Source organism: Schistocerca gregaria, chromosome 11 (genome assembly GCF_023897955.1).
Source record: "Schistocerca gregaria isolate iqSchGreg1 chromosome 11, iqSchGreg1.2, whole genome shotgun sequence".
NCBI lineage: Eukaryota > Metazoa > Arthropoda > Insecta > Orthoptera > Acrididae > Schistocerca > Schistocerca gregaria.
The window spans coordinates 142,728,228-142,744,371 of NC_064930.1; the positions used below are offsets into that span (position 1 = coordinate 142,728,228).

Sequence of the window (16,144 nt, forward strand, 5' to 3'; positions counted from 1 at the left end):
ATCCGCCACAAGATAATAAATATGCAAGCAGGGATTTGTGGTGAAACAATGCTTACTTCTCACACCGATTTTTTCTTTTCAAAAACTGAGTTTATTGCATAAAAACAAATGGAATATCCTTTACACTTTTCACAATAGATTATTATTAACATATTCGTCAGTGCGAGAACCTAAGTAAGGTGACCGACATCACGTGTTTGCTCGACCTTTACAAAATCCACAAAAATTATTTAAGTTCTTCATCATACTTATAAGTTGAAGTACTGTGATCACAATTTAATGATATTTTAATTATAGGTGACAATAAAAATTAACTGCAGAACGGTTCATAAAAATTTATACAAAGTCGCCTAGTCCCAAGGATTGACACGTGTGACATATTTACATGTCCCAACCAACCTGCTGCTATGACGAAAACTTTTTTATCTCCACACAAGCTACAGATATTTCAGAGTTCCTAGCACACAAATGAAATTTTTACAAGCCCACAACCAAATTTCTAGAAAATATTTCTAACCCACACACAAGGTGATGTCCATCCAAACTCCGCTCCAAACCGATTGCCAAAATCCAAGTTCCCGTACGAAAATGGCCACCATTACTTACACCCTTGCACTGACACGATTAACATTCTCATATTCGCAACTTTGAAAAGCATACACAAACAACAACATTAATTATATAAACACATACATACATACATACATATTACACAGGAAATTGACACTAGTTTCACCAGCTTTTCAGTACTGCTCATAGTTCATGGGTAGCTTTAATGGTTATCTCTCAAATTTTGTTTTGTTAACATGGATGCTATGTTTCTTTGTTATATAATTAATAAATACAACCCAATTAGACCAATTACAGTCATACATATCTAATTACTCTATTTCCTAATGCTATAGCCACATTCACTATTTCATGTTTTAAAAGAAAATTCACTTTTTCATCAACAGTATGTGCGCGTAACTTGAAATACGTAATACTCACAGAAAATCTGTTACAACAGTTTGACAGTACTCACTGTGACCTAGCCACTGACACTATGTTTGTATGACTTGTCTAAAGTGTTAGTGGCCTATTAATTTTTAAAGGTCACTTTATATCCAAAACATTTAACATTTATATCTAAAAACAAAGTTGATGTGACTTACCACACAAAAGCGCTGGCAGGTCGATAGATACACAAACAAACGCAAACATACACACAAAATTCAAGATTTCGCAACCAACGATTGCTTCTTCAGGAAAGAGGGAAGGAGAGGGAAAGACGAAAGGATGTGGGTTTTAAGGGAGAGGGTAAGGAGTCATTCCAATCTTGGGAGCGGAAAGACTTCCCTTAAGGGGAAAAAAGGACAGGTATACACTCGTGCGCGCGCCCACACACACACACACACACACACACACACACACACACACACACACACAGACACAAGCAGACATTTTTGAAAACCCACATCCTTTCGTCTTTCCCTCTCCTTCCCTCTTTCCTGAAGCAGCAACTGTTGGTTGCGAAAGCTTGAATTTTGTGTGTATGTTTGTGTTTGTTTGTATCTATCGACCTGCCAGCACTTTTGTTTGGTAAGCCACATCAAGTCTAATTTTTGTGTTTAAAATCATGTGACTGGCTTTTCTGTCACTGGTTTGATTTAATTTTTTATTTAGAGTTTCCCTTATTTAATATTTCCTTTATACACGTAGTTCGGCCACAGCAACTACCCCCCGCTGTCCATTCAAATGATCGGGTTTTACCCGCCACACGGCCCGTGTCTCCATCTAGCCGAACAGCATTCGGCATTTCTCGCACTCTGAGCACTGCCCATCGTCACGTGCCAAATGTGCCGCTACCCCCTGACAGAGCTGCAGGGCTCGTCCGACTCGGCATTGCCCCTCCACAGTTGTCAAAACACGCTCTTTCTGCAGTCGTAACATTTGCCGATCGAGCTGCTAGCGGTACGACAGGACACGCGGTCGCGTCTCCCGTTAAAGTTTTTCGTAGCCGTTTCCAAAATGTACCGTCTCGGGAGTATAGCTGCAGATGTAACTACAGTTAACATAGTGGGGACTGGTCAGATTCCTACCTTCTACAAAGGGCGATGAAGAAATGTTTTCCGTTTACTGTTTGTTAGTAAATAATTTAGTTCCACAGTTTCTCGGGCACAGAATCCACACCTGACCTCAGTTTTTCATCTTTTTAAAGAATTTGAGTGGCTGTGGGCACCCATCCCACACATGTGGGCAGAGAAGCAGTCACCTGAAGATTTAAAAGAATTCCCGCGGCAGTGCATCGACGATGCAAGAACATCGAACAAAACTACACTCTGAACAGCTGTAGCAGCACTGAGACCAACCCCCATACAATTCATATTTGGCGGAATGATCAGTCTTCGTGAACTCGCAAGCAATATTAATCAAAATCTTAATGAGGGGGGGGGGGCTTCTGAATGACTGGCAGAAGTTCACCAGTGTTGTTTCCACAGATTTTTTCCTTGGAAATACTATAACTAATACTGCTATCAAAGCTTGTGTAGATAATGCAAATAATTTGGCTCATGCTCTATTAGAAGACTAATAATGCTGACTCCACTCAGATTTTAGACTGTCATATCCATCTAATGCTTTTAGAAATTGATGAAACTTTGGATGATTATCTGCTTAAAAGATATCAAGTGGTGTTAGACGAAGCTACAAAAAGGCACATAGTAATTGTATTTTTAATACAAGTTCTGAAACTATGGCTATCAAGAGGAGCTGACATGTTACTATTTTTTTTTCACACAACAATGTGTAAACAGAAAAACCAATATTGTATGTAACCACTGTTTAATAATAAAAGTAAGTAAAACAATTAGAAGATAAAGAAGACATGAGATGTCAATATACATAAATATTTTTCATTCAACAATGAGTAAAATGAAAAACCAATATTGTATGTAACCACTGTGTAATAATAAATGTATGTAAAACAACTAAACATAAATGAGTTACATGGACAGAATGACTTTCAAAACAGTTTATGTTGTTTCCACATCATCAGATGTATTTAAAATAGGTACAACGACTAATATTTCCTAAATACAGGCTGTTATATAAACAAAATATATGTGCTACGACATGAAGATCTTATGAAAAATAACCACAAACACTGTTAGATAGCTGCTGTAAAGTCACCATTTTTAATTACGTGTAAATTTTGCAAATTCTGTTCACTACTTATACGTAGATTCTACCATAGTTTCATTTTAAATCTGTAGCAAACACCTTTTTAACGAACATATTTTGATTAAACTGCAATGGATAGTTTTATTGTTAATTTCACTGTCATACAAAATATTTCCATGTCCACTTTTACTATGACAGACAACTTTTTGTATTCAAAAAACCAGTACTTTTACTCCTGAGTGTAACTGAAGAAGAACTTAAGGTACCACAAATTCATCATCAACAATAACTATAAAGGAAAGGTTTACCAAGTTATCGATGAATTACATATTTAAGGTCAGACCGGGCTTATTGTATGGGAATGAATCTTTAGTACTCCATCAGAAACACCATCAAAACCAAATGCGCTTTTATTTTTGAGAGAATGCATAAATATCTTAATTTCACAAGGGCAAGTTGGTGATATAACCACACAACTGAATTTTATGTCAGATGCTTTTTCAACATTTCTCTCTTTAAGTCTTTGCCCCAATACTTCCTACTATATTTAAGAAATAATTATTAAATACATCTGTTACCTGTCAATTACAGTCCTTGCAGTCAGTTTGACAGTGTTGTCGTATTGTTCTGTGGCTGGTTGTCCTGACTCATTTGTCTACATTCCATATAGCTATAAACCTGTTGTTGGAAGTATTGATTTCTGATACGTGCAAGTTCCTTGATTTTTTAACAAATTTTCTTAGTAATTTTTGTAGTGTGCAACTACTGCAGGATCCCTAATTGTTCTTGCCAGCAAATACATTTTCTCTTTCCTTTCACAGTGTACTTCAATCCCTCTAGTGGTCCTGTTTAATGACATTTCTGACTAGCTTATGCAGAAAGTTATTTTCAAATAGTAATACTAATTTATCACAGAATAGATTAAATTTTATGTTAGCATTTGGTTCATTATAAATTTAATCCCAGGTTCTCTTATAAACTATTCTTAAAAATATTTCTCCTGAAGTGATTAATCATTCTGACTGCTTTCTACTGAGCAGTATCCATACTGTAAGGCACTATCTCATTTATCCTAAATAACTTTGCATAAGATCAGAGGGAGCATTTGCTAGTACGTAAACAGTTATTTTATTTCTATGAGCTTCACAAAAGAAAACTTCATAAATCAGGGACCTACTGGCTTTGTCAACTGGTGATGGAAAGTTCATTACTGAGATCAAATTGTAGGATCCAAATAAGGTTTCGAGCTCATTTTTCCTATCAGAATAATTTACACTATTTTCACTAAAGTTACCACAAATGTCACTGCTTGCTGCTGTCTTTCAGATAGCTTAGTAAGGAATACAGATTCCTCCAACAGTTCAAAATTTCCCAGTGTGGATCTACACACACTTACAATTAAAGCTGAACTGTTTTTCATTATTAATTCACAAGCACACATTTCTACAAGCTGATCACTACAAAAAACCACTTGTCTCAATGTGTTAGAGCTTATGTTTTGTCTGAATATTCATAACAACTCCTCCTTTTCCCATATTACTTCTCCAGGGATAAGATGCTACAGTGTAATCTTTTACATGTCGCTCAGCTAAACATGTGATTATGTGGTACTCAGATAGGTATAGGATGCCCTTCTGGAGGTGGGTTGTCTTTTACAACCTTTAATTGGATATTTTTGGGGAAAGTCACTCCAAAATGACATGACACAAAGGGTTGCCATGAGTCTGATGTCGGTAGCATGTGGTCAAAGACATGCGTGGACTTGTCTTGCAATTATACAATTTAATCAGTAACCAATATGATGTATGAAGAAAGATGTACTTAGTACAAGAGAGGGTTGTATTTTTTTCTGTTGTTTGTCATTAATTCACTGTGTGACGAAATGTGATAAATATTACACAATGACAACTAATAAAAAAAAATGTTACAGCATACCTGAAAACTACACAATCATTACTTGTCAATAACATAGTACTCCTCTTTGACGTCAATGTAAGTAATGTCAACAGCTATGACTCAGAATGTTAGCAACATGTGCCTGAGGTGTTTGTGACAACTGCAATGCCCATATGAAGTGTCTGGCTGTTGCGAACAGTCCACATCGTCACATTTTCAGCAGTGATGTCAAATGCTGATTTAGCGAGCAGCACATATTTCTCATAGTCAAATCAAATAAAATATCCCATACTAATGATTTCTTGTGCACAGCACTTAATAAACAGCTCTCAGTTTACACTGCTGCTAAGAGGTAAGGACATGGGGGGTGAGGGGAGTTACTGTACAGTTTACTGAATTGGAAGCACAAAAATCTTGTACATTTTGTGGTTTGTATGGAAGTGGAAAGGATTATTGAACTGTATGACTTTAGAGCAACTACGTAACAGTGTTGATGGTTATTTTCAAAAGATCTGCAGTACTGTAGTCATTAATTTTGTCTACATAACAGCATGTATTTAGAAAAATTTTACTCATTGTATCTATTTTAAATACATGTCACAATGTGAAAACATCATAAATCGTTGAGAAAACAATCACGTTTATATAATTCAGTTATACTTTAAGTTGTTTGAGATACTATTATTATTTCATAGTGGTTACATACAATATTGTTTTTCAATTTATTCATTACTGTGTGTTGTGTGTGTGTGTGTGTGTGTGTGTGTGTGTGTGTGTGTGTGTGTGTGTGTGTGTCAGCTCCTCTTGATAGATTCAGCACTTGCATTAAAAACACAATTTTTTTTACTTGTTGTAGCTTCATCTAGCACAACTTAATATCTTTTAAGTAGATAATCATATAAAGTTTCACCAATTTCTAAAAGCATTAGATGGATATGGCAATCTAACATCTGAGTGGAGTCAGCATTATTAGTCTTCTAATAGAGCCTGAGCCAAACTATTTGCTTCATCCATACTAGCTTTGATAGCAGTATCAGTTATAGAGTTTCCAAGGAAAAAATCTGTGCCAACAATCCTTGTGTACTTTCGCCAGTCATTCAGAAGCCCCCCCCTCATTAAGATTTTGATTAATATTGCTTGCGAGTTCACGAAGACTGATCATTCCGCCAAATATGAATTGTATGGGGGTTGGTCTCAGTGCTGCTACAGCTGTTCAGAGTGTAGTTTTGTTCGATGTTCTTGCATCGTCGATGCACTGCCGCGGGAATTCTTTTAAATCTTCAGGTGACTGCTTCTCTGCCCACATGTGTGGGATGGGTGCCCACAGCCACTCAGATTCTTTAAAAAGATGAAAAACTGAGGTCAGGTGTGGATTCTGTGCCCGAGAAACTGTGGAACTAAATTATTTACTAACAAACAGTAAACGGAAAACATTTCTTCATCGCCCTTTGTAGAAGGTAGGAATCTGACCAGTCCCCACTATGTTAACTGTAGTTACATCTGCAGCTATACTCCCGAGACGGTACATTTTGGAAACGGCTACGAAAAACTTTAACGGGAGACGCGACCGCGTGTCCTGTCGTACCGCTAGCAGCTCGATCGGCAAATGTTACGACTGCAGAAAGAGCGTGTTTTGACAACTGTGGAGGGGCAATGCCGAGTCGGACGAGCCCTGCAGCTCTGTCAGTGAGTAGCGGCACATTTGGCACGTGACGATGGGCAGTGCTCAGAGTGCGAGAAATGCCGAATGCTGTTCGGCTAGATGGAGACACGGGCCGTGTGGCGGGAAAAACCCGATCATTTGAATGGACAGCTGGGGGTAGTTGCCGTGGCCGAACTACGTGTATAAAGAAAATATTAAATAAGGGAAACTCTAAATAAAAACTAAACCAAACCAGTGACAGAGAAGCCAGTCACATGATTTTAAACACAAAAATTAGATGTGTGTGCGTAGATGCGCCCTCATTTGAGATTTGGTTTACAAGTTATTAAATGTTAAATGTTTTGGATATAAAATGATCTTTAAAAATTGATAGCCCACTAACACTTTGTTGTTGTTGTGGTCTTCAGTCCTGAGACTGGTTTGATGCAGCTCTCCAAGCTACTCTATCCTGTGCAAGCTTCTTCATCTCCCAGTACCTACTGCAACCTACATCCTTCTGAATCTGCTTAGTGTATTCATCTCTTGGTCCCCCTTCTTCGATTTTTACCCTCCACACTGCCCTCCAATACTAAACTGGTGATCCCCTGATGCCTCAGAACATGTCCTACTAACCGGTCCCTTCTTCTTGTGAAGTTGTGCCACAAACTCCTCTTTTCCCAATCTTATTCAAAACCTCCTCATTACACTTTAAGCGAGTCATACAAACGTAGTGTCAGTAGATAGGTCTCAGTGAGTACTGTCGAACTGTTCTAATAGATTTTCTGCGAGTATTACGTATTTCAAATTACGCGCACATGCTGTGCGTGAAAAAGTGAATTTTCTTTTAAAACATGAAATAGTGAAAGTGGCTACAGCATTAGTAAATAGAGCATTTAGAGATGTAAGACTGTAACTGGTTAATATTTATTAGTGATACAATGACAAAAGATAGCATTCATATGAACAAAAACCTTATTTGTGAGAAAATCATTAAAGCTACAAGAAAACTTGTCCAAATTCCTGTGTTAGGTGTACATACATAAAATGAAATTTATTGTTTATGGATGCTTTTGACTGTCAGAAATATGAGAGTTTGACTCGCATCAGTTTGATGTGCAAGTGATAGTGTGCACGACTGATTTTGGCAGTCAAGAGCGACAAAAGATAGCATTCATATGAACAAAAACCTTATTTGTGAGAAAATCATTAAAGCTACAAGAAAACTTGTCCAAATTCCTGTGTTAGGTGTACATACATAAAATGAAATTTATTGTTTATGGATGCTTTTGACTGTCAGAAATATGAGAGTTTGACTCGCATCAGTTTGATGTGCAAGTGATAGTGCGCGCGACTGATTTTGGCAGTCAAGAGCGACTGTCTCTACAAAGAAAATATACGAAGAACACTGTATATTCGTAGCTGTAACTGTTCACCCTTTTCACCTGAAGGAAATTTATATTCCTGAGACAGTAGCTCCCACAAACTTTAACAAGAGGTGTGACCGTGAGCACGTGTCCAATTGTAACGCACTCATCTCAATCAGCAGCTTTTACGACATCCGAGAAAGTGTGTTTTACCAGCTGTGGAGGGCTCTGTCTGTAGGTGGTGGCATATTTGAGACGCGACAATTGGCAGAGCTCAAAGTATGAGAACTGACGACTGCAGGTCGGCCAGTCGGAAAAAATTCGTGCAAGGTATTGCAGTCGACATGAACACTTCCAGCACACGTTGCAAATATTCTGTCCATTCACCTCATGTATTCTACTGTTTGTGTATCCGTCACAGGCCATATAACACAGTCACAATGACACTCACCTCGACATCAAAGAGGCCGACTGTGTTGTCGGCAAGTAACAACTGCATACTTGTTGGGGATGTAATAACATTTTCTCTATTTATTACCATTGTGTAATGTGCACCACATTTCATCACAAACATTGTAAATTAACGACACACAACTGAAAAACAATAGAACACGCTCTTCTACTATGTACATCTTTCCCCATACGTCACCATAAGCCTGATTACGGATTAAACTGCATAATCGCAAGCAGCCCACGCACATCTCTGACTGCGTGCCACCAACAGTAGACCGTTACCAACCTTTGTGTGATGCTATTTTGGAGTCTCTATTCTCTGGAATATCCGATCAGAGGTCGTAAAAGGCAACTTTCCTTTATAAGGGTATTCTGTACCTTTCTGAACAGCGCATAACCACAGGGTTAGCTGAGTGACATATAAAAGATTACACTGTAACATCTGTCTCATGCAGAAGTAATACGGGAAAAGGAGGAATTGTTACATATATTAAAACTGACAGCAAATCCAGAAACAATGATACACATAGATTTTGTAGTGATTAGCGAACAGAAGTGTGTGCTTGTCAATTAATACTGAAAAATAGTTCACTTTTAATTGAAATTTTTTAAAATGAGGAATCGAAATTCATTGCTAAGCTATTCGTCAAACAGCAACAGGCAGTAAAAGTCTGTGATGGCTTCGGAGAAAAACTTCTAAAGGATTTTGACAGTAAAAATGAGGTGGAAACCTTATTTGGATCCTACAATTTGATCTCAATAATTAAGTTTACAACATAAGTGGACAAAGCCAATAGGATCCTAACTGATGACGTTTTCTTCCGTGATGCTCAAAGCATGAAAATAACTGTTTACCCAGTAATAAATGCTCTCTCTACTCATGATGCAGTTAGGTTAAGTTAAGATACTGCCTTACAGTGTGGATACTGCCCAGTGCAAAGCAGTCAGAATGATGAATTACTCCAGGACAAACGTTTTTAAGGACAGCTTACAAGAGGGAACCTGGGATGAAATTTATAATGAACCAAATGCTGGCATTAAATTTAATCTTATCCTACTGTAAGCTAATCAGAAAGGAAATCAAACAGTACTGCTAGAGGGATTAAAGTGTCATGAGAAAGGAAAAGGGAAACATACCTGTTGGGAAAAACAATTAGAGATCCTGCAGCAGTAGCACATTACAAAAATTGCTAAGAAAAGTTGTTAAAGAATCGAGGAAAACGTACATAATGTCAGAAATTGGCAATTTTGACAACAGACTTAAGGCCATATGGAACAAAGAGACAGGACAATAAGCTATGGAGTAGGGTAGCATCACTGATGAACTGAATGGATTATTAGGTGTCCATACTGATTACAATTTAAACTGGATTTTTGGAACTCTTCAAACATAGTTCAGCCACATACACACTTAGAATCAAGGCAAATCTTGGGGACAGACAAATCTGTAAATGTGACATAATTGCATAAAATATGCAAAATATGTCACTGGAATAACATTCTGGGATAACTCATCTTTAAGAAAGAAGGTCTTCACAGCTCAAAACCGCACTATAAGAATAACATCTGATGCTCACCCATGTTCATCTTGTAGACACCTATTTAAGGGGTTGAGCATAGTGACTACTGCTTCACAGTATGTTTATTCTCTCAGGCAATTTGTTGTAAATAATCCACTGCAGTCAAAACGTAACCACGGTGTACATCATTACAGTACCAGAAAGAAACGTTAAATTTATTACTCCACATTAAGGTTGCCTTTAGTAGAAAAAGGGGGGTGCTTAGTGCCACATTTGATATTTCTGATAACTTATCCACTAATATAAACAGAGACGAAAGTAAATTTTGAAAGCAGACTAAAACAGTTTTTCCCTGACAACTCTTCCTATTCTGTAGAAGAAATTCTATTATAGTAATGTGTAAAAGGTAGTGGGTAACAATTACTAACTCACTTGTGAATGTTAAAAAAAAATCTTATACTTGTTCAGCACGTAGCCGTTTTTACAAATTAATTTGCAGTGTGAAGTAAAATGACTCATTCCACACAATTACAATTTATTGTGCAAATGATCTGTCAAATATGAAACTAGCTAAAAGCAATGGCATTGTTGATGTATCAACTTAATTTTCACAGAAATGTTATACCACGGACTGTAAAATGTCACTTCTTTGTCTTCGTGTTGCAGTTTCCATTAGATTTCCACAGGTTGCTTTTTAATAACTTGTCTGCTCTAAAACAGAATTAAGGAAGCTTATGACTAACTAGTCACAGCATGAGATACTGGCTGGAAACGTACAAAATCCATCAAAAAAGTGCGGTAGCGTTCTCGCTTCCCACGCCCGGGTTCGATTCCTGGCGGGGTCAGGGATTTTCTCTGCCTCGTGATGACTGGGTGTTGTGTGCTGTGCTTAGGTTAGTTAGGTTTAAGTAGTCCTAAGTTCTAGGGGACTGATGACCATAGATGTTAACTCCCATAGCGCTCAGAGCCATTTAAACTTTTTTTTTTTTTTTTTTTTTTTTTTTTTTTTTTTTTTTTTTTTTTTTTTTTTTTTGAACCATCAAAGAAGTTCCAAGGCTGCTTTTTTTTCCCTGACATATAAAGCAAAATCAGGACAATAGCTACAGTGGTAGCTCTAACTAACAACTGCAAACAACCAATGTGAATTTGATTAGATGCTTGTGAGGATGCAGTGTTACACTGAGGATGTGCAGTCACGGTATACGAACACTGTTGTGTCAGAAATTGCAATGGAACATTATCTGCACATCATGTTTTTAAAACAATCACCAGAATGCTTTGCAGAAGAGAAAAAGAGTGTTCAAAGTTCATGCAGCACGCTTTAACTCCCCTGTGGGAGGGGACGGGGGCGACTGGGGCGGAAGGGTGTAAAATACAGGTTTGGAAACGGGGAGGGGAGACGATGGCAACAATAATGCCCTGACCCCTACAGCAACTTCAACTTCACTGAAATTGCAAACATGGACAATATGTCTCACGAGGGGGAGATTGGAAGGGGGGGGGGGGGGGGGGCTGTGGCTCACCAAGGTGACGAAATGGATTAGCAACGCGAATCTATTCCAAAACAGAAAGGTACAGAAATTCACAAGGAATTCAAGACTATGGTGATATAGCCAAACATTCAAGCAAATGTTACATACAAGTTGAACGCTATTCCAAAGGAGGACTTTTATGACAGTTTCACACAGAAGTACGAACATTCTGTGCATTATACTCTAGTAGAGTGAGGGGTGGGGAGCAGAGGAGGGGGAGAGGGGTGGGGGGAGAAGACTACGTAGGAAACCTGAGGCATAAAAACTGACATCTCAACTTTATTCTTTTTTTATTAATCCAGTCTCCATGCTCTTTGAAGCACTTGCGTATAAAGAACTTCAATAAAATGGAGGGTAATAACAATGTGAGGTGAGATCTGATATTTTTGACAATGTGGTCACTTGTCAAGGTGCTCAGCTGTTCTTGTACCTGGCACAGTGCGAGTCGGTGGTGCCCGACAGGTGGTCGCCGCCGCCGCCGCCGCCGCCGCCGCCCCCGTCTCCAGTATCGGTGGCGTCAGCAGTGTGGAGCACCTGGGAGCCGTGCCGAGGCCCGGTGGCAGTGCTCGGCAGCTGGCAGTGTTCCGACAGGCCGGAGTGCTGTTGCTGCTGTCGGGGCTGGTTAGTGCGGTTCCGGTGTCGAACGTGGTCCGCCACCTCGACCGCCGCCGACGGGCAACTGCCGAACGGCCAATTCGCGCGCTGACGGCGGCGGAATTTGCCGTTCTCGAACATGTCCTCGTACTGCGGGTCTGCAACCGACGGACGATAATTATTCGGTGGGCACGTCATCAAAGTACACACTGAGACACGCACTGCAACTGAACATGAAAAATAGTGTACACTGCTTTTGTGTGGGTATAGGGCGCACGACACAGTGGTCAATAGCGCCCAGACCGAGTTATGAATGCACTGCGAGGCACAACATTAAAACAGCAACTGAAAAGGACAACACTATAAAAGGCACATTAAAAGGCAAGGGATTAAAAGAAAACAGCATAATCAAAGGTCCCTAGACAGGTTTGTCAAGTGGATAAAACGAAGAACGCGAGCAGCAGCTCCTGGGTCATCCGATAAAATTTTATCCAGAGTACACGGCAGGCCGAGATCAGTGCACAGTGTATTAAAATCCGGACAGGACGTTAAAATGTGGCGGACCGTCAGCAATTGCCCACACGGGCAGAACGGCGCCTGCACAGCCGTCGGCAGATGGCAGCTTGGAACCGGCAGTGTCCAAATCGCAACCGGGCCAAAACGACCTCCTCCTGCCGAGACGGGCGCAAAGAGGTCGTCCGAGCCGTGGGGAGAGGTTTTGAGGCCCGAAGCTCATTTTCCGTAAGCGCAGACCGATCGGCGTGCCACAGCGATAAAATGCGCTGACAAATGACCCTGCTAAAATCGGACAAAGGCACATGACGAGAAGCTGTCCCAGGCTGGAGGACGGCAGCCTCGGCCACAGCATCTGCAGCTTCGTTCCCGGGGATACCGACACGGCCAGGAACCCACATAGAGGAAACCGGAGAACTGTCGTCTGCCAGTTGCCGAAGAGAGTGTCGGACCCGGGGCACGAAAGGGTGAACCGGATACGGATCACCGAGGCTCCGGAGGGCGCTCAGGGAATCAGAGCAGAGGACATTAGCAGAACATCGGTGGTGGCGGATGTAAAGAACAGCCTGACAGAGGGCAAATAGCTCACTGAAGAGTGTGCCGATACGAAACTTCCCAGCAGATTAAATCAGTGTGCCAGACTGAGACTCAAACTGGGACGTTTTGTCATTCCCGGGCAAGTGTTCCACTGACTGAGCCATCCGAGCACGGCACACGCCTCGTCGTGACTGCCCTAGTTCCACCCGTACCTCACATACTACCTCCCTTCGGAATTTCACAGACGTTTTCCTCCGTACATTACACTCCTGAAAGAATAGATTTTGTGGCGTCACAGCCTAGCCACAGCCCAGTTCGAGTCCCGGTTTGGCCCACAATTTTAATGTGGCAAATTTTCATATCAGTGCATACTCCACTGCAGAGTGAAAAGTTCATTCTGGAATTGTCCCCCAGGCTGTGACTAAGAAACAACTCCGCAATATCCTTCTTTTCGGGGATGCTAGTCTCGCAAGGTTCGCGTGAACTTTGGAAGGTAGGAGACGAGGTACTGGCAGAATTAAAGCTGTGCGGTCAGGTCGTGAGTCATGCTCGGGTAGCTCTGTCTACAGGACACTTGCCGACTAAAGGCAAACAGTCCCGAGTTCGAGTCTGAGTCTCGGTCTGGCACACAGTTTTAATCTGCCAGGAAGTTTCGATGAGCTAGTTGTTTGCCTCCGGAAAATGTGCCACATCCGATGGAGGGCAGAAATAGGTGGTGGAGGGCGTCCGTCACAAAGTCCCGGTCCTGTCTCTTTATTCCGCCCACTGCCTCTGCCGCTTTCGCACCCGAGCATTCCTAAACTGCGTTTGCCGATGCCACATCCTACGAAAAACTCAGTCAGAAACTACTGCCGAGGTTGACAAGATAGTATAGTGTATCGTTCAAATGTACAATGCCTGCTGAAAGCTAATATCTAAAATTATACAAAGGTCAATCAATAACAAGTATGCCAGAAAAGAAAACAAATAGTAATATTTTAAACTTTGATTTTATCAAACTTGACAATATGTTTTAAGTATTTTGTGCATAAAAATATGTTTTAAGTGTTTTGTGCATAAACGTTCCGTCTAGTGGAATAATTATCGTGAGAATTGCTGTACACTGTAGGTAACAGCATTTTAAAGACACGGTACCTTATCAAGTATTACGAACTTTTGATTTGAGCTGCTTCTCAAGAACATTATGGAAGTTACTATATGAAAGATATTTTTTGAATAATAAACAAAAGTTAATTTATCATACCTATGAGAAAATACGTCATTTGTAATGCACCGTTCTGCATTTTTATTGAGAACATAGTTGCAGATTACTAGAAAGTAATTTTGGTACTTCTTATTTAGTAGAACTAAGAAGAAAAGTTCTTATTCAAAAATCTAGGCAACACAGTCCAAGAAAAGATACAACAAATTGATTACAAAATGAAGTTTGAACAATTTTACCCTATTCGCAAAAGTAAAACTACTGCACAAGAAATTGGTAAGAAAATAAAAGAAACTTTACAGACACTTAAAGTATGTGGATCCTAAACATGACTCCTAGATCAACTGCAACGATTCTCATAACTTACGTCTAACCTTCTGAGATCAGTCACACCGTTTTATCATTGCCCAAACTGATTCCATAAAAGCACACAGTACAACTGCCACGTACTCTCACTTCCACTGCCTCTTTTGTGACCTAATTCCGGATCACACAAGTGGGGCACAGAACACTTGTCTCTTCAAAAACAAACATGTGCCCTTCACTGATGCTGCGCTCTACCACTGCAGACTCGAACAGGCAACCGTGATCTGCTGCATCAATGCGCTCTGGGATTCGCTCATTACATTCGAAGCGGAAATACGAGAAGATTACAATCTCGTGAATTGGAACACAGGATGTGGCATTAGCAGAAATACAACAGAAACACTCTGACATGTGAGTGGCGAGGACAGCTGACAGGATAGACAGCCAGACTGTCGGAACCCGTCAACCCTACAGGGGGGACTCCCAACACTACCTGCAGAAACATCTCTCCCTGAGGTACGCCTGTTGTGGGCAACTGGCTACACAGGAATGAACTGAACGTGAGGCCGACAGTTTGCCTGCACGTGACAAGTTGGAAACATTCCGAACAGTTGTGAGAACCTGACACCACGACCTACCTGGTAACTGGAGAAGATTTATCTACAAAAATTCAGCGATAAAACCTTCATTCCCATCCCGTACATTATTAGGACGCATAACGTTCAATGTCAATTTCTTCTTAAGCTCAGTTTACTCCAGAACAAATTGAAGAGAACTCTAGCAAATGAACGTATGCATACAATTCAGCAGTGTTCACTACTGTTCACTTGTATCTGCCAGTCTTCTAAACTAATATAGTGAGTAAACTAGTTCCGGAATTTGTATCTGAGATTACCAACAGGATGTGACTAATGAAAGAGACCCAATGAAGACAATTTGAACTGGTGTGTGTGTTGCACGCAAGAAAAGGGAGCAAAGGACAACATAAAAGACATCCCAACCGTGAATACGTACGGGCTAAGGCTCACGCACTCAGCTGTGCCCAGCCAACGAAAATGCACGAGACCTCTGTAAACAAACCATTCTATCTACTGAGACAAACACGAGATTTTTCCAGTGATGTTTCAAATTCTTCATGATATTTCCCTGATTTCCTCGACACATTTGAAATTCCCCGATTTCCAGAACTTGTGGTAGCCCTAGAGGAGCTCGCCAAGCACAGGACCTTTGCAGTCAAAGGAGATGGTCATCGTGTCCCTACAGGAACTTGTGTGAACAGTTTTGGATTTATTTGGCGGGAAAGATGCCAGATGTCTCCACTAGCAGCTTTGCCATTTGACCTCTGACTGTCAGATGGAATCATCCCGTTCCACGATACTGTCTGCCCCCACACTGACAACTGGACAAAGGCTACTCTTCACTGA

The 16,144-nt window shown here is 40.4% G+C and overlaps 1 protein-coding gene across 8 annotated transcripts in view; it reads right to left on the reverse strand.

Annotated features, from left to right (window-relative positions):
* The window catches only part of LOC126295260 (uncharacterized), a 298,048-nt gene that overhangs the window by 86,797 nt on the left and 195,107 nt on the right, over positions 1 to 16,144 (reverse strand). For all 8 annotated transcript variants that reach the window (XM_049987670.1, XM_049987668.1, XM_049987669.1 and 5 more), the window contains one exon: positions 12,000 to 12,321. In XM_049987670.1, coding sequence (XP_049843627.1) covers positions 12,000 to 12,321 — 322 coding nt within the window. The remainder of the gene's footprint in view (positions 1 to 11,999; positions 12,322 to 16,144) is intronic.